Source organism: Choloepus didactylus, chromosome 11, assembly GCF_015220235.1.
Source record: "Choloepus didactylus isolate mChoDid1 chromosome 11, mChoDid1.pri, whole genome shotgun sequence".
Lineage (NCBI taxonomy): Eukaryota > Metazoa > Chordata > Mammalia > Pilosa > Megalonychidae > Choloepus > Choloepus didactylus.
This window is the reverse complement of record NC_051317.1, coordinates 90,595,666-90,613,734: the sequence shown is the minus strand read 5'-3', so window position 1 is coordinate 90,613,734 and position 18,069 is coordinate 90,595,666. Positions and strand designations below refer to the sequence as shown.

The following is an 18,069-nucleotide window of genomic DNA, read 5'->3' as shown; positions in this document are numbered from 1 at the left end:
TTGCATTTCTTGTAAGTTCCCAGATATGCTGATGCTGCTGATGTTGGGACCATGCTTTGAGAATTACTGAAAGTGCAAGGCTCTGTGTCAGGTGCTGGGGATAATACAAACATGGGGCCTAATGGAAAGATGGCCCCTGGCCTCAAGGCTCTTTCCTTGAGTAGCTATGAGGCTTTGTTTGAAATGCCCCAACAGAGATACAAATACAATGTTATGAGGATTCCCAGGGGGAGAGATTATTCTCAACTGGAGAAGGAAGAAGACCCTTGTTGAAGACTCATGAAGACCTTGACATTTGTGCTGGGCCTCGAGGGATGACCAGAACTTGGACATTTTATGAAGGCGGGTGGATGTTCTGGGTGGAGGAAATGTTGTGAACAAAGACATGGAGATGGTCAAAGGCCTGAATTTGGGTCTAAGTAAGCAATCCAGTCTGACTGGAATAAAGGGTTTATGAAAGAGGTAATAGGAAAAAATAAAACTATTATAATTCCCTAAACATAGCCTTACCCTATCTTGCCTCCCTACCCTCGCAGACATCATTTCATAATACCTGTTAAGGACAACTATTGGTTTGGAGAATCATTGGCAATCAATCTCAATCCCTCCGTCAAGAGTTTGGCTTAAGCATTTTTTTCTACAGTCTTCTATGACTGCCCCATGCTTCTGCTTTCTCTCATGCTCCTAAACCCTTTATAAACGATTGCTGTAGCACTTTGCTCCCAACTCTGTCTTCCCACCACTGTAAGCAATTTGCAAGTCTCTGGATCTCATTCCCTCTGGTATCCACAGTGAGACTCCATCAATGATCTCCTCATCCTACAAATAGGTTCACGTTTTTCCCCTCCTAAGGTAGACTGCCTTGGTTCAGGGTTCACTTCTAGCTACTGCACTCTGTCATCTTCAGAGTCAAGTTTTTGGAAGGAATAGTTTATCTAGCCTTGCTGTGCCAGCTCATCTCCTCAACTTACTACTCAACCTTCTTTAATCAAGTAAGCAGCTCTTGCCAATATCACCAGTTACTTCCTTGGTACTAAATACTGTAGACTCTTTCAGTTCTTATCCAGCTTAACCTCCCTGCACCATTAGCCATTCCTTCCTTATAAATTTCTCCTTTGATTTGTTTCATGATGCTTTTTTGGTTTTCTTCTTAATCCCTTTTGTAAGCTGCTCTTTTTCTACCACAAAACTTAAATTTGGTAGACCAGGGCTCTTTTCTCCATGTACTCTCCTTGGGTCATCCCAACTATTCTTAGGGCTTCAATGACTACTGCACCAATGATGCTTAAATCTGTATTTCCAGTTTTCCAAGCCCACATGTCTCACCTCAGCATAAGACACATACATCCACTACTAACCACTGAACATTGCCCTTGGAGATCCCCCTGCCCAAAGTTTCAGTTGTCCCCTACCTCTACTGTTCCTCCTCTGTTCTATCTAACTTAGTGAATGACACCATCATTAATTCTGCTTTCCAAGTCCAAACCTGAGTTTCATTCTTGATTCTGCCTTCTCCCTTATTGTACCACATTTGATTGGCCATATCTTCCTTTCTAATCCCCTGGCTTTAGGTCAGATCTTAAGCATTTCTCACCTGGATTACTGCATTTGCCTCCTAACTGAATTCCTTCAATAACTCCAGTATAAAGTCCAAACCTATTAACATGGCTTACAGGGGCCTTAATGATATACCCTCACCTACTTTTCTAGCCTGTTGCCCAACCACTCCACCCAACTACTGAAGCGCTTGTAGATCATCAAAATTCAACACTCTTTCAAATCCTCTTGTGTCTTCACATATCTGATATCTTCTGTCTAGACTGTCCTTTTTCCATTTCTTTTCTTGGCTAACTCCTACTGATCCTTTAGACACTTTGCAAAGAGTAATCCCTAATTACCTTCCATTTTCAACTCAAGTCTGGGTTAGGTGAGAATCCAGTATGCCTGTTCTGGTTTGCTAATGCTGCAATTATGCAAAACACCAGAAATAGATTGGCTTTTATAAAGGAGGCTTATTTGGTTACAAATTTACAGACCTAAGGCCATAAAAGTGTGCAGCAGCAAGAGGATACCTTCACTGAAGAATGGCCAATGGGGTCCAGAACACCTCTGTTAGCTGGGAAGGCCCATGGCTGGCATCTGCTGGTCCTTTGCTCCCAGTTTGCACTGCATTCAGCTACCGATTCCAGTGGCTTTCTTTCTAAGTGCCTGGGAGTCCTCTCTCAGCTTCTCCAGGGCAAACTCTAGGCTTCATGTTTTAGCTTAGCATCTCCAAATATCCTTCTGTCTGCATCTCCAAGCATCTCTAAGCATCAGCAAGCATCTGGGTCTGTGTCAGCTCTTAGCTTCTCTCTTAAATACTCCAATGAACTAATCACCCTGAATGAGCAGGGCCACACTCCATGGAAATAACCCAAACAAAGGTGTTGCCCACAGATGGGTGAGTCACATCTCCATGGAAACAATCAATTAAAATGTTCCACCCTAATCAAAAGACTAATAAATCTACCCCCACAAGATTGCATTAAAGAACATGGCTGTTGGGGAGATATAATATATCCAACCAGCATGTTCCATCCCCTGGACCCAAAAAGACATGTTCCTTCCAAATGCAAAAATACATTCATTCCGTCACAATATAGATAAGTACAAAGTCCTAATATTCTCCTCTGGCTGTGGACCTGTGAAACTCAGAGAACAAGTTATCTGCTGCCAATATACAATGGAGGGACAGTCATAGGATAAACGTTCCCATTGCCATAGGGAGAAATAGAAAGGAAAACAGGGGTCAAAGGACCAAAACAATTCCTAAAAACCACAGGACATACTTCAGTTTTCAAAGTCTGAGAGTAACCTGTAGAATGATGTTTTATCCTTGCGGCTTGAGAGAGTGGTAGTCCCACCCTTTCCAAAGTCTTATGCAGAGGCCTTTCTCCAAACATTGGGGTGATTGCTCCAACATATCCATGTATTGGGGGTACCATCTTCTTCTTGGTCCCACCCTCCTTAAACATCAGGGTGGCACCCAGACTCTTTTTCATCTCCAGGGCACATGCTCAGCCCCTTCAGAACAGTGTGGTGGTGGCCAGGCTCTCCACAGTCTCCAGGGAATGTGCTCCACCCTCTCTGAGGCTGAACAATGCCATGTAACAACCTGTGCCTATTATGACGTCATTATATTCTAAGCACTAATTTCTATATCTTTCCAATAATGAGAGAGGGAGGGAGGGAGTGAGGGAGGGAGAGGGAGAGAAAAAGAGGGTGGGGGAGAAAGAGACAGGTGTGTGGCTGTTTTCAAAATTCACAGGCCCTACCCTGAAGGCGCTATTGGAATCTCTGTAAGGGGAAGCATACGTTCATTGATAAAGCTTCCCAGGTGATTCTCATTCAACGCTGCCCTGTTGAGATGGAGAGCCCTTTGTTGGGGAGACACTTCTCCAGCACCTTGCACAGAACTTGGCACATCATGGGTGACTACTACATGTTGGATGATGATGGGGACACTAAGTGTTGGAGTAAGAAATCTGTTCTTCCTTCAGTAGACAAAGAGTAGCCATTTAACAATTGTGAGTAGAGAGTCAACATAATCAGAGTAATGCGTTAAGAAGCTTAAGTGTGATCAATGATGTGTGGATTTGATTGGGGGGGAGGGCTTGTCACACTGATTGTTGGACAAAAGGCTACAGAGATTTCAAAGGACATGGGGCTACCTACAAAACAGTCCAGAGTAACACTGAGATACCAGCTGGAAGCATGGAAAATCTTTATATGAGGCCCTGGGAGAAGGACCGACCTGGAAGGTCATCTCCAGGCTACAGGGTGGCATAACTTCCCAGTACTGTTCTGCCGAGCACCTGAGAAGTCTTCTGTGACATGGCCAGGTCAGTTCTGGATATGGGGGTACAGATTAGAGAGGGATGAGTCTGGGAGAACCATTCCTGGACCCAAGTTAGTCTGGAATAGGACTCTCCACAGAAGGGGACCCTTTCTAATGCATGGTATCAACAACTGAATTCTGTGCAAGAGTGAATGTACCAATACACCCATAGCATTCATTATCTGAGAATTTAGGAAAAGGTGAAACTGTCTTTCAGGATTAATTTATTTCTACCAATTTGTTTTGTTTGATAACGACATGCATTTAGAAGATGCTTGTCCTTCACTTTCCAATCTCCTTTTACCCTTTGTCAGTAACCTTGTGGGCTCTCCACAGGTAATTCCATTTGTAATCCATTTGACACAGCAAGACTATCATAATTAACGAAGCTCCCTACTGCACTGCCAGTGACCCAGAATGTGGGACAGGAGGGGCACTGAAGCAGTGGAAAGAACAGCAGGTTGAGAGCCAGGAGATCTGACCGTTGTCCTGAGCCTGCCACTGAGCTGCAGCTGAACAGTATTGGCTCACTCTTCTTTTGTGCACCTCTTTTTCTCCAGTCTTAAACTGGAAGGATGGGAAGGAAAAGACCTGGTCTAAAGTGAAAGTATAATCACCTACCATTAAAATTCCTGCCTGGGCCACCTTTCTTTCTTTTCTACTGAAATTAATTAAAAGGGAATTTTTTTGAGTTAAGTTTTGATTGTGGGAGGAAGGGGAGAAGATATGATTAAATCCTTTAACACTAAAATAAACATGGAACACTTTCTGAGTTGAGGACCACAGTGGGGCCTGGAGAATAATGGAATCCCAGCATTTTTATTACAGACAGTCACTGCCACCCCCCCACCTCCCACCCCCTCACCCTCAGCACTTGTCCGATAGAATTTTCACATGGTCGGGGTTTGAGGGAGGAAAAAAAGGGGTTGGGGAGGTATCTTTTTCCTTTTTCCTCTCTGCTTTAAACACACGTACAAATATATAAAAAACGAAAGTAAATGAGAAACCAGAAATAAAACAGATGGCTTTCTATAATGGTTGTCATCCAGTTAGAATCATGTTTCGACAATAAAATTCTACAGAAAAGAACTGGAATAATTTTTTCTACACCTCATCCCACATAGTTTCCTTTAGATATTAACATAGTCCTGGGAAAAACAACAACAAATCACCTGACAAGAACGCTAGGAAGGTCACAGGGAAAACTTTCTATGGTCTACGTACATAGTGTCAGAGGGAGGAAGCTGGTTGGTTTGCTCGTATGACGCGTCTGTTAAAAAAGTGTCCCCAGAGGGACTTCAAGAGACTTGCTAACCTTCCCTCAGGCCACCCCCTTAACCCTCCAGTCCAGACTCACACCCCACTTTCCCCACTGGCCAGTTCACAGTGACACCTTGTTGGGAACACACATTGTACATGAAGAGAACAGAAATGCATCTTCACATGCTAAGGGTTCCCATTTCCCCCAAATGAACAAACCTGAATGCCCCACAATTTATCACCTCCAGTTGTTGATTATTTAAAGAGCCACCTGTACCACTTCCTTCTGAACAAGTCCTTCTATCTCCTCACTTTTTCCTTTTCATTCCCCAAACAGACCAGTGTTGAAGTCCCGGGTGTCATGTATTTGGATACCTGTTTCACTCACGTTTTCACCCACAGTATCAATCTTTAACTATAACTATTACTATACATTTTTAAAAGTATTTAAAATTCTAGTTCTTTTTTCTTTTTATAAAATGAATACAAAATTATAAAAAATATTTATATTATACTTTTTATGATTCTAAAATTGATCTAAGTAAGTAAAATGAAATTTCTGTATTTCCGTTAATGCATAATTCAAAAACTGCTGGGTGAATGTCACTAAACGTGGAGGGAATATTTAGGATGTTTGATTTTTTAAAATGGGCTACCTGGCATACATGAAATTCTGATTGGGGAATCCTGGGCAGTCATTCTCCTGGGCAGCTGAATGTGAGGTACAGCAAGTGGCCCAGGTACTGCTGAACAAACTTCTATGCAACCTCAGACACCTGCCCTAAATTCAAAGTCCCAGGGGCCAGTGTTCTGAACTGCAGGTTCAAGATCAGCATCATATGGATACAACACACAGTCTGCTGCGAGTGAGTGGTGGCAGAGTCTGTTCTATTTGATGATGGTTCAGGATTTTCCTGAGTTAGGATGGGTTTGCCAGCTGGTAAATATAAATAATAACAGCAAAGCATTTGTTGAGTATTTGTTTTCTAATGTACTGTATTAGGCATATAACACGCATTGCTTCATTTAATCTTTGAATAACCCTCTGAAGTGGGTGATACTGTGATCCTCTTTTAAGGAATGAGAAAATTGAGGTTTCCAGGGCACAAAGTTGGTAAATGGCAGAGCCAGCATTTGAACCCAAGTCTAGCCTTAATCCAAAGACCCCGGTCTTAACTACTATGCTTATTTCACTTCTGTGCTGTGGTTAGAGGGATTTCTCATCAATCTAACATATGTCTACTCTCTCAAAACTCTATGAGGTCTTCAAAATGCAACACCCATGGCTCAAGCCAGTTAGCCTCAGTGACTGGGACCTTCAGGGGTTGCTGTGAGTCAACTGATGGGCTGCACCCCCTGCCTCTTATTTCCTGACCTCCCCAGCCCCAACTCAAGCAGTTCAGGCCACACTACTCCTCAGTTTCATCATCTGGTGTTCTCACTTCCATGCTGCTCCCTGAGCCAAGAAAACAGCTCAGGCTCTGCAGCTAAATCCTCTCCCTCCTCACTCAGAGACAAGCCGACCCTATCCTCCCTTCCTGCCCAGGCTTTCCTCAGTGGAAATAAGAGGAGTTTCTTTCTTATCTGTAAAAAGTCTTTCCCCAGACTTCATGAACCCCTATCTGAATTTGATACTTTACCTGTAGCTGTTCCAGTCACATGATATATTAAGTCATTTGTGCACATCTTCTCTCTGGGTCTGCAAAGTTGGCTGAAGATCTAATAAACATTTATTGCTTGGGCTGGGGGTTATTCTATGTTTGGGCCTTGTTCTAGGTACTGGGGATACAAGAGCTAACGAAAGCATACAGAAGCCCTTCCCTCTTGGAACGTACATTCTAGTGAATATCCCTTTTCCATTTCTGTGTTAGGTGGATACTCCTGCAGGATTGCTCTGGACACAGATTGCCTGGGTTTTACTTATAGTCTGTGTGACTTTGCCAAAGTTATTTAGCCTCTTTGTGCCTCAGTTTCTTGTAAATTGGGGAACAATAATGCTTTTCTCTAATAAAATTGCTATCAGAATTAAATGTTAATACAGTTAATACATGTAAGATAGATAGTGGCACATTGTAAATTCTCAATATTTGTTAATTACTATTACTTCCTTTAGGTAATTAAACTTCTGGAGGCAGGAATCTTCCTTTCATAGGTGTTCTTAAGTCTCTTCCACTAGGCTGTATACTTCTTGAAGGCAAGGGCCAAGTGTTTGGTTTCCTCACCTAATCTAGTGTTTTCCACAGTGTGGACAATGAATAAGTGCTCTTGTGTGACAGGGCCAGTGGAAGCGGTGTCTGTTTTGGGGTTGGAGTGTATCCCCTCAGGGCAAAACTGTGTTTGCCTGGGAGACTCCATTCTCAATATCATATCTCCTTGAGGAAAGAGAAGTGTATGTTCAGTGCCTTCTATTGCATGTGTAAAAATCCTGCTTTATTTTCTCAAGAAACAAGTCCCAAGGTTATTATGTTGAAAATATCCTCTGGCTCAAAGAGAAGTGACAAGACTCACCTTGATTTTTCAATGGTAAAGGCATAGTTTCCCTGAGTTTGCTTAAAAGGTTTTTCATTTCTCGCATGTCTCTGTAAAATTGATAAAAAGAAAGAATAATCAGCCGTAAATTTTTTAAATGAAACCTTAAACAGTCTGTTCTATGAGACAATTGAAGGGCAAGAGTTTGTGCCTAATTGTACTATCTCTTACTTTGCAAGAAACAGATATTCACAAGAAAATATCTGAGATGGGTTGGCTCAGGAAGGAACGAGCTCCACTATGCCCAACGCGTCCACGGGACATTCTCCTGCAGGAACCCACATCCCGGCCTCAAATCTGACCTGGCTGAGATCAGAGAAGAGCCTTTGATAATGAGGACAGTACTTCAGATTCACAAGGAGAGGCAAAGGACACAAAACTAGAATAATGGGACTCTGCTCCCCTGGGAAAAGGTGAGCCCAGATAATGGTGCTGTGAGGGTTTTATGGTCTGAAGGCTGTTGTAGTTGTGTAGGTCCACGCATTAGTCCACTTGATTAGAATTCAGTAGCCGGTGCTAAGCATTCACAAGGGCCAACACTTATTAAACTGACTTGGAATGAAGGGAGGCAGTAGGCTAATTACTGAAAATAATAATAAACAAAAGGGAGAAATTACTCTGCCCCACCTTCAGCCAAGATGAAAGCGCCAGCAGCAGGAGTATGACAAATGCTAAAGCCTCCAGAGAGAAACTCTTCACAATGGATGAAACAGAGAGAGAGAGAGAGGGAGAGAGGGAGAGAACATGCCACCAGGGACAGCTCTGCTGCTCTGCTTTCCTCCAACCACTGGCATATCTCTTCAAGCTTCTTGGCCATGCAGTGCCACTGCACAGTTGCACAATTCCAACCTCCTTCCTCATCTCAGAGTACACACACACAAAACACAGAATTGCAGAGCTGGAAGCCACCTCAGGGGACTTCTAGTCTAGGGCAGAGATTTTTCAAATCCTTGGGACAGCAGTTCCCAAACAGACTCAGATAGTCATGCACTGGAGTCAGCACTCTTGAAACCCCCATACATAGTGATAGATACCATTTAAAACAGTGAAAAATATAATTTTGTATAAAATCAGACACATCTTTTAGTTAACTCTAGAATAGACAAGCCATAGTAGGCACCAAGGGCTTAAGAAAGTTTTTAGGAGATGACAAAAAGTTGAGGAAATTTTATACATTAACTTTTCTTCTGTTGTTTGAGAAAAGAGAGCCACAACTTAATTTTTCGTATGAAACCCCTTAGTCCAGTTCATGTGTGGTGTGTGGGTGGTAGGATGGAGGTGGGGGGAGTTGTGGTGTGTGTGTATTAGGGAGTTAGGGGTGTTTCTATTGAGGACAGTTTAGGGCCACTGTCTTGGGACGGCCGGAGACCTTACAGAGTCTAATGAGGTCTAACATGTGAAACTAAGATGTGAAAAAGAACTCTAGCCTTGGAAGTAGCTGATTGAAAATGGAGGGGTAAGCAGCCTTGAGGATCACCTCTAAAGAAATACACCTGTAGAAATATTCATAATACTTTCCCACAGGTGTGAGAGTATGTCTGTGGGCACTGTATGCTGATAAATCCCAAAGGAGAGGCAAAATGTGATTGTAGGAGGGGTTAGAGAAGGTGGATCCCAGAAGCACAAGAAGCACATTCTACTGTTGTTTACAATTCTCAAGGGGAGATGGGATGGGTGGGCGGTAGGTGGGCAAATGGTGGGAAAGGGCTAGAAATGCAGTATGTGGGATTGAGGCCAGGTCACCATGTAAAGCATCAATTCTCAACCTTGGTACTCCATAGGAGAATCATTTTATGCCCAGGCCCCACCCCAAAATTCTAATTTAACTGGTTTCTGGTGGCCCAGGAATAATTTTTTTTTTTTAAAAAAGCCCTCCTGGTGATTTTAATCTGCAACACTGTTTGAGACCCACGGATCTCTTAAGGCAGAGAGACAGGGAGAATGGCGGAAGCTGCCCTCTGGAGCAGGTCTGCCCACTTTTATCAGCTTTTCTCATCTCCTTGGACTTGAATCTGGACTTTCAGGCTGAACAGAAGCCCCACCAACACTGGGCTATATTATCTTATTCTTACTGCCATCTGTAGCTTGCTTTCCTACAAACTTTAAACTTAGATACAGCTGTTGTGCTAATTTTCTGAAGGGAAAAATAGCTTTGCTCATGGATCATGCCCTGACCATATCATTCCATCAGATATATATATATTTTTCCCCCTGGGAATAGAGCATTTATAAAAATTTCTCTTTTATAAATTAAGATAAATGACTCCTTGATCATTTGTCTATAGTTCTGTCAAACTGCACCAAACAGCTCTATTGTTTGAATCATTGGATTTTCAAGCTTATACAAAATCCAAGTTTTATTAATAGCACATAATTACTACATGCTCCAACTTTCTATAAACACAGAAATTCAGTAATTAGCTTTAGAATTATATTACAATCAAAGCAGAACCACAATGGCTATAAATGCCATTGTGTGTTACGTTTCTAAAATAAGAAAATAAAATGTTCATTATCTTGTCAATGACTCAACCCCACACACACAGAGCTCTCCAGGGAATTGCCCTGTATTCATTCAGCTGCTTCGTGCAAACTTTGAAGGCATTAGCAGCAAAGGACACAGATATCAATGGGAAGGCCGATGAACAAGGGCTTCATTCTTCTGCCTCACAGGACAGCATTTTTAGTATCTAGATGAGACACGGCACTTATTAGTACATATTATTATTGTTCCCTTTTCCCAAATGAAGTAGAACCACCACAGAATCTCCTTTCCCCAAGAAAGCTGTTCACTAGCAGTGAGCTACTGAAGTTAAGACAAATGCATCAATTCTTTTTGACCACTAAGGGGCCATCAGCTACTTTCTGGGAGGGTAAGAGAAGTGGGCTCTCGGAAAAGCTGTTTGTGAACAGGACAGAATATCCAGCCCCTGACTGGCAGCTGAGCAGGATATTCCACATACGTGAAATCTGGCAATCTATTGTAGGCATCTTTGCACAATTTTAGGCTCTCCTCTCTTAAACAAGTGGAAGTTTTGGGAACCAGTCCTGTGAGTGAGCTGTGACAGCAGGTAGATCCAACTTTCTCGCTTCCCAATGAGGCAAACTGCTTGCACTTTTCTGAGAGGTGTGCTTTCTTGAAGTGGGACAAGCAGAGGTCTGAAAGCCTGTGTCAACTGTAGGTTCTGTTACTGTCCCCCTGTAGGATTATGGACTACTTGCCATCTCATCTCAATTTTCTTATCTGCAGACTAGGCAATCTCCAAGGTCCCTTCCAGCACCATGTTTCTCTGGTAGACCAAAGAGAACTCTGTTTCTGAACCTGAAATAGAAAATCTCAACTCTCGTCAATGCCTGAGAGTATACCTGGAGGTGGATTGGCAGTCTATTCAGGGTAACTTCATACTTACATTTCAGTGTTCTCAATGTCTGTGGAAACCTGCCAGGATTGTTGCTGAATATCTATGGGAGGTGAAGAGGAGTCCTCTAGAACAGGTGTTTCAGCATTCTCTTCAATTTTGCAATCCAAACTCTTGGTAACCCCACCAGGCTCCTTCCCTAAGGAGAGGTTGGGGAGATGTTGGTAAAGAAAAGGGGATAAGAAATCATAAACGCACGTTCTATACCTAAGAGGTCACTGCAAATGTTGGTTATACTTTGAGACAAATGCCCCAGTTAACCCCACTACCTTTCTGGCTTTCTGAATACTAAAATAATTATATTCATATATGTACAAATATATAAATATATGTATGTATGTTTGAGTGTGTGTGTGTGTGCAGCAGATTTTCACATTCTGGGAAAGACAGCTTGAAGTCAACACAACATAATAATCAAGATAAAATTAAGGCTCCTATCTTTGATAGAGTATTGGTGCTTTGCATCCTTCTTTTTTAGATTTTTGCACCAAATAAACATCTCTTCCTTTGGTCTCACATAGAAGTTGAAGTTTTAAAACACAGTCAATAGCATCCTTTACCTTTTAGTCCTAACCAAGTCCATTTTGTTCATATCTCTAATTGAAGTCTGATTTCTTTTTCAGCTCTTTTCACAGTTGCTGTATGGAGTAATGCTGACATTCATAGCTGCTGAACTCTGGCTCTGAGTCTCAGGTGTCACACATACACCCAAAGTTACAGGGACCAACTAGGTTATACACAAACAGCTCAATATCTCAGAATTTACAAATAGCCATTACAACTCATGAATGAATGTGACTGCTGTAAGACCTTCAATCTAGGAACCTTTACAGTAAGCCTGCCCCTGATAACCTATACTCTCAGATTCAATTCTCAGAGTTTGCACATTATAGTTAGTCCATATGAGTGAGGCATTATCATGTTTGTCTTTTCGATTCTGGCTTATTTCACTCAACATGCGGTCCTCAAGGTTCATTCACCTGGTTGCATGCCTCACAACTTCATTTCTTCTTGCCACTGCTCAGTATTCCATTGTATGTATACACCACAGTTCACCATTCTGTTTATCAGTTGATGTACCCTTAGGCCATCTCCATCCATTAAAAATTGTGAATACTGCTGCCATAAACACCAGTGTGCAAATGTCCATTCCGTGTCCCTGTTCTCAGTTCTTCCAAGTATATACCCAATAACATGCAACCCATTCTTAATGAGTTACATGAGGTTAGCCTGGGAAGGAGAGAGTTGTCCTGTGAAACTATGCTGGTTTTTGGTCCTCAGGTACAAGTAGGTAAGAGGGCCAGGAGCAGGTGATGCCAGCCTGAAGAAAGGAGGCTTCTGCAGGTCTCTTTGATTCTGGATGGCAGCTCTCTTGGCTTGTGGGAAACAGCAGAGCTCCTGGACCTGCCTTCTAATTCCCTTGCTCTCTGTGGTGTTTTGAAGCTGTATGTACCCCAGAAAAACATGTTCTTAAATCTAATCCATTTCTGTAAGTGTGAACCTATTGTAAGTAGGACCTTTTGATGAGCTTACTTCAGTTAAGGTGTGGCCCACCCCAGTCAGGATGGGTTTTAATCCTATTACTGGAGTCCTTTGTAAGAGAAAGAAAATTCAAACATTGAGAGAGAGAAAGCCACTGGAAGCAAGAAGATGAGCATCAATGAAGCCCCGAAGAGAAGGGAGAGACCAGGAGAGACTACCATGTGCATTGCCACATGACAGAAAACCCAAGGACCAAAGATCACCAGCAGTCAGCTCCAGAATACTACAGTCTTTGGGAAGAAAGCATCACCTTGATGATGCCTTGATTTGGACTTCTACCCAGCCTCAAACCGTGACCAAATAAGTTCCCATTGTTTAACCCAACCCATATCATGGTATTTGCTTGAGCATCCAAGGAAACCAAAACATTCTCCAACTGCTTCAGTGTGTCTTTCTCTGGAAGCCCAGCCTCATGAACCAGCCTCACTCTGTGGATACAACAAAGTATATAAAGTAACCCAATGCAACTGCACTGCCAGTCCTCTAAGGCTTATGTTTACCATGACTAATCTCAAGTGAATAAATTGGTACTTTCTGGAAGCAAATCTCCAGTTTAGCTCACCATAAATTTCTATGAAATTGAATGAGAAGGTATAGTCTGGCTGCGGAGTCCTCTGTTAATGTCATTTGTTCTGTCTTGAACATCTGTGCATCTGCAGGAGGATATCCTTATACCAAGGGAATGGCCTATGAGACCTGAGAACTGGGTTTCAAACCTGGTGTTGTCATTCACTCATTCATTCACTCATTCACTCATTCATACACTCATTAATTCATTCAAAAATATTTATTGAGTGTCAGCTAAGTACTGGGCACTGAGCTTGATGCTGGAGATATAGAGGTGAAAGAAAGGCATAGTCTCTGCATCATGGAGCTGGAAAGAGACAATAAAAAACATACAAATAGTCACAAAGCCCTTAGATGACATTATGTAGCTGTTGCAGTTTGCTAATGCTGTGGTTATACAAAATACCAGAAATGGAATGGCTTTTATAAAAGGGGTTTATTTGGTTACACAGTTACAGTCTAAAGGCCATAAAGTGTCCACGGTAAGGCATCAACAATTAGGTACCTTCACTGAAAAAAGGCCATTGGCATCTGGAAAACCTCTGTTAGCTGGGAAGGCACGTGACTGGTGTCCGCTTGCTCCCAGGTTGTGTTTCAAAATGGCATTTTCCAAAATGTTGCTCTTGGGTGTTTTGTCCTCTCTTAGCTGCAGCTTCTCTTCAAAATGTCACTCTCAGTTGCTCTCCAAAATATCATTCACAGCTGCTCCAGGTCTGGGCCTGTGTGGCTCTTTTTGAAGTACTCCAGTGATTCAATAAAGACCCACCATGAATGAGTGGGGCAACACCTCCATAGAAATAATCCAGTGAAATGTCTCACCCATAGTTGATGGAGTCACATCTCATGGAAACACTGAACCAATAGGTTCGAACCTAATAGACACTAATACGTCTGCCCCCACAAGATGCATCAAAGAACATGGAGTTTTGGGGGACATAATACATCCAAACTGGCACAGTAGCCTGGAAAAAAGGTAGCCATATTATTTCTTTTACTCTTTTATCCAATTTTATTTGTATTATGCAGACAAGGCTCTAGATCATTTGTTAAAAAATTGTTACAGCCATTATTATTGAATATTCATGCTCTAGCAGCTACATCAGGTTATCTCTTAGCTTAGTTTCCCTAATCCTAGTGTGATTGTTTTGTATGTTTTCAAAAAAAAAATAAACAAAAAATAAAACAAAGGCATAAACCTGTGGAGAGAGTGGCTGTTCATGGCAAAATCTAACACGGAGCTTTTTCCTTGGATTCCTCATCTGGAGGGAACTGGCAAAAACATTGTCTCTGTAATTTCTAATTCATATGGTAGCAGCACAAGGAGAAAGAGACAAGTAATTAAATGGTAACTATACACCTTTCATTAAACGACAGTAGAAATGGACCTCTGAGCATTCAGCCAAAGTGCAAACACAGGTTTTCTGATAAGGATCTTTTGGTCCTTTTGTGTGTACTTCATGTACATTAGCCCTGGGTGATGGAACTTGCCTGAGAAATTGTTTTTCCAATTATATGGTATGCTGTTGGGTAGAAATTAATTAAGCTCTTAATTCAAGATATTACCGTTTCAGAATTGGAGGGCATTGACCTCTTAAAACCATTTGCATCATTATATCACCTGGTAGGGTGCAGCAAATGCAGTGGATTTGCCACTCACTGCTGGGCAGGGGATGGGGTCTGAGTAAGGGCAGCTGAGGTCATGGAGACGGGGAGAGGAGCTCCCAACACACAGCCCTCTACTTTACAAAACTCTGAAGGACAGGGTCACCTGAAAACATAAATCCTCTGTGGCTTTTGAAATGCTTTGAAGAATGGGATATGGTTTGTGCAGAGAAAGGGAGAAGGAGATTCACACACCGACAGAATTCTCTGGTTTATGGACTTTGCTTAGCTATGGGGTACACAGTATCCCTTGCCCTGTGGTCGGGATTATATAAGCTTTTGTTCTATAAGGCAATGTGATGTTCCTTTTGGAGTCCTTGCCCAGCCCCTGTATATACACTGTTTTCATGCAGTCATAAAATCCAGGTTGCAACAACTCTGATTACACTTACTGCCTGTAATTAAGTCTACTAATTATATAAGACAAATACCATTCTACAATGTCTTAAAGGGAAATAACTATTTATGTATGCCTGAAACAACTCTATGAACTTGTAATGACAGGGAATATTCTGATTTTACTCATTTTCAGTGACTTTTAGAACTGACTATGCTAATACAGGTGGAAAAGAATGAAAACCTTGGTTGTTGGACCTCTGGTTTAGGGCTTTCCCTTAGCTCACAAAATCTCAGCAGAATTTTGATCACATTGTATCTTCTCTAGCTGAAACATCTTAAAAGACAGAAGAGATCAATATGAATTTAAGTGGTTTTCAATTCCAGAATATATATGGGGTCAAGTTCACTCAGTGAATAATAATTGCTCTCATTTATTGATAGCACTGACTTTATGCTGGGCATCCTCCAGCCACTTTCTGCCACACTGCCTGTTGATTGCCTTCACAGAACTTACCACAATCAGAAATTATCTTACGTATTTGCTTACTGGATTATTGTTTGCCCTCCCCAACCCCACTCTCATCTCCCATCTCCAAACGGTGTATATAAACTCTGTGAGGCTGGGAACTTCATCTATTTTCTTCAATTCTATAAGCCCAGTACCAAGAACCAAGTAGGACCTCAGTAGAGATATAACTTTTTAAAATTATGATTAATATACTATATATGTTGTTGCACAACTTGCTTTTACCCCATTAGCATTGCTTAGAGATATTTTCATGTAGTACATTTTGATTTATGTCACTCTTTTTAATGGACGGGTAGTAGTCTGTAGTAAGGAACTTAGATTGTTTATAGTTGTTTCCTTTTTCCACCAGAATATTTATAAGACAGCCTCTGAAAAGGTTATGCTAATTTATACTTCACTTCCACTTATAGTAAATGAGAGGACCCATTTCCCCACACCTTTACGAACATATAATATTATCAATATTTAATTTTCACTAATTTGATGGGGAAATATTAGAATCTCATTTCAGTTTTATGTTTCATTTCCTTTATTACTACTGAGGTTAAATATATTTTCATATATTAATTGACCATATGTATTTCTTGTTCTCTACATTTCCTATTCATATCATTCACCTATTTAAACACTGTTGTCTTTCTTATTGATTTATGGGGGCTCTCTCTGTACACTGGATACTGATCATTTGTTGGTTATATATGCTGCTTCTATCTCTTTGTCATTTGTCTGTTGATTTTGTTCATAATGTCTTTTTTTATTTTCGTAACTTTTCATTTTCAATTAATATTCAAATTTTCAAGAACACAAGACCCATACAGAGAAATCTGACACTCCCCAACCCCAGCACCCCACAGATACCCAGATCCACCAACAGTATCATTTTACCACCTTTGCCATATCATTCATTCTATCTATCTATCATCTCTCTCTCTCTCCTGAACATTTGATGGCAGGTTTCAAAATACTCCCTGAACACATATTTCAATGTACATTTACTATGCACAAGGATATTCACTTATGTAATCATAACGTCTTTTGTCATAAGTTGATACTTTTATAGTCAAAGTTGTTCAACTTTTCTTTAGGTCTTTTGGCTTTTACGTTGTGCTTGTATTTTCTTCTAATACTTATACAATTGAAAAATGTTTATCTCTTTAATTTATCTGTAATTTGTTTTTATATATGGTATGGAGAAGGGATCTAAATTTTTAGCCAAAACCAAGAGCCAATTGCCCAAACACATTTATTGATTTTTCTATTAACTTTAATGCTTGTTCTAATACATTGTTTCTATATAAATGTGGGTCTGTTTCCAGGGACACTATTCTTTTCATATTTATTTATTTTTTATTCATATGCCAATTACATGATATTTTAATTATTATGGTTTTCATATTTGGTAGGAAAGGTCTCCTTCACTGTTCTATTAAAAAAATTAATCCAATGCAAGTGAAACTGTAAATTACTGCTATCTGATACTCAGACCTATAATTCAGGATGAATTACTGATTTTTTTTCAGTTCTGTCTAGGTTTAATAGTTCATTCAAATTTTTTGCTCTTCTTGAGTAAATTTTGATGCTTCATTTGTCCTAGAAAACCATCCATCACATGTATTTTTGATGTAATATGATAAAGTTTAATATGATTTTTGCTCATAACTGTTTTATACCCCTAATGCTTATTTATGGCTTCTGATTTCTTTGCATATCATTGCTTCTTGGCTCCCATATTTTCCTCTTTCTTACATTCAGTTTTCATTTTGTTGAACATATCCTTGCCTAATTATTTCATAGTAGGTCTGTAGAATACAAAATTTCTTAATCTTCATATTACTGAAAATACTTTTTTTTGACCCCCTCCCCTGCTTTGTGTGTGTGTGTGTGTGTGTGTGTGTGTGTGTGTGTGTGTGTGGTGTGAGAGAGAGTGATCCCAATTAAATTCTAAGTTGGGTGTAGAATTCTGTGTTCAAACTAGGTTTCTCTCAAAACTTGGAAGAAATTATTCCCTTATCTTCCTATATCCGGGGTGCTTTGTATGTGACCTGTTTATGACTGAAATTTTTTAAGACGTTAACTTTAAACTTTTGAGTTCTGAAATGGCTCCTAAATATGTCTTGATAGGGGACCTTTTTAAATTAATATTTTTGCCATTTGATTGGCATTTGCAATTTATTTTCTACAATTTTTCATTTAGAAAATTTGCAAACATATAGCAAACTTTCAAAAACAATATAATAATACCCAAATATTCTTTGTCTAGTTTTACCAATTTTTAATATTTTGCTATATTTTATCTTTCAGACTCCCTCTATGATTTCTTGATGAACCATTTACAAGTAAATTGT

General features: G+C 40.6%; 1 protein-coding gene across 4 annotated transcripts in view; it reads right to left on the bottom strand.

Annotated features, from left to right (window-relative positions):
• Window positions 1-18,069, bottom strand: part of LOC119506428 (regulator of G protein signaling 7 binding protein) — a 135,231-nt gene that overhangs the window by 8,877 nt on the left and 108,285 nt on the right. For 3 of the 4 annotated variants that reach the window (XM_037799469.1, XM_037799470.1, XM_037799471.1), the window contains exons 4-5: window positions 11,077-11,224; window positions 7,646-7,716 (exon numbers count right to left, since the gene is read on the bottom strand). In XM_037799469.1, the coding sequence (XP_037655397.1) occupies window positions 7,646-7,716; window positions 11,077-11,224 (219 nt within the window). Of the gene's footprint in view, window positions 1-7,641; window positions 7,717-11,076; window positions 11,225-18,069 lie in introns of those variants that run through there. The other variant, XM_037799472.1, reaches the window with a different exon arrangement.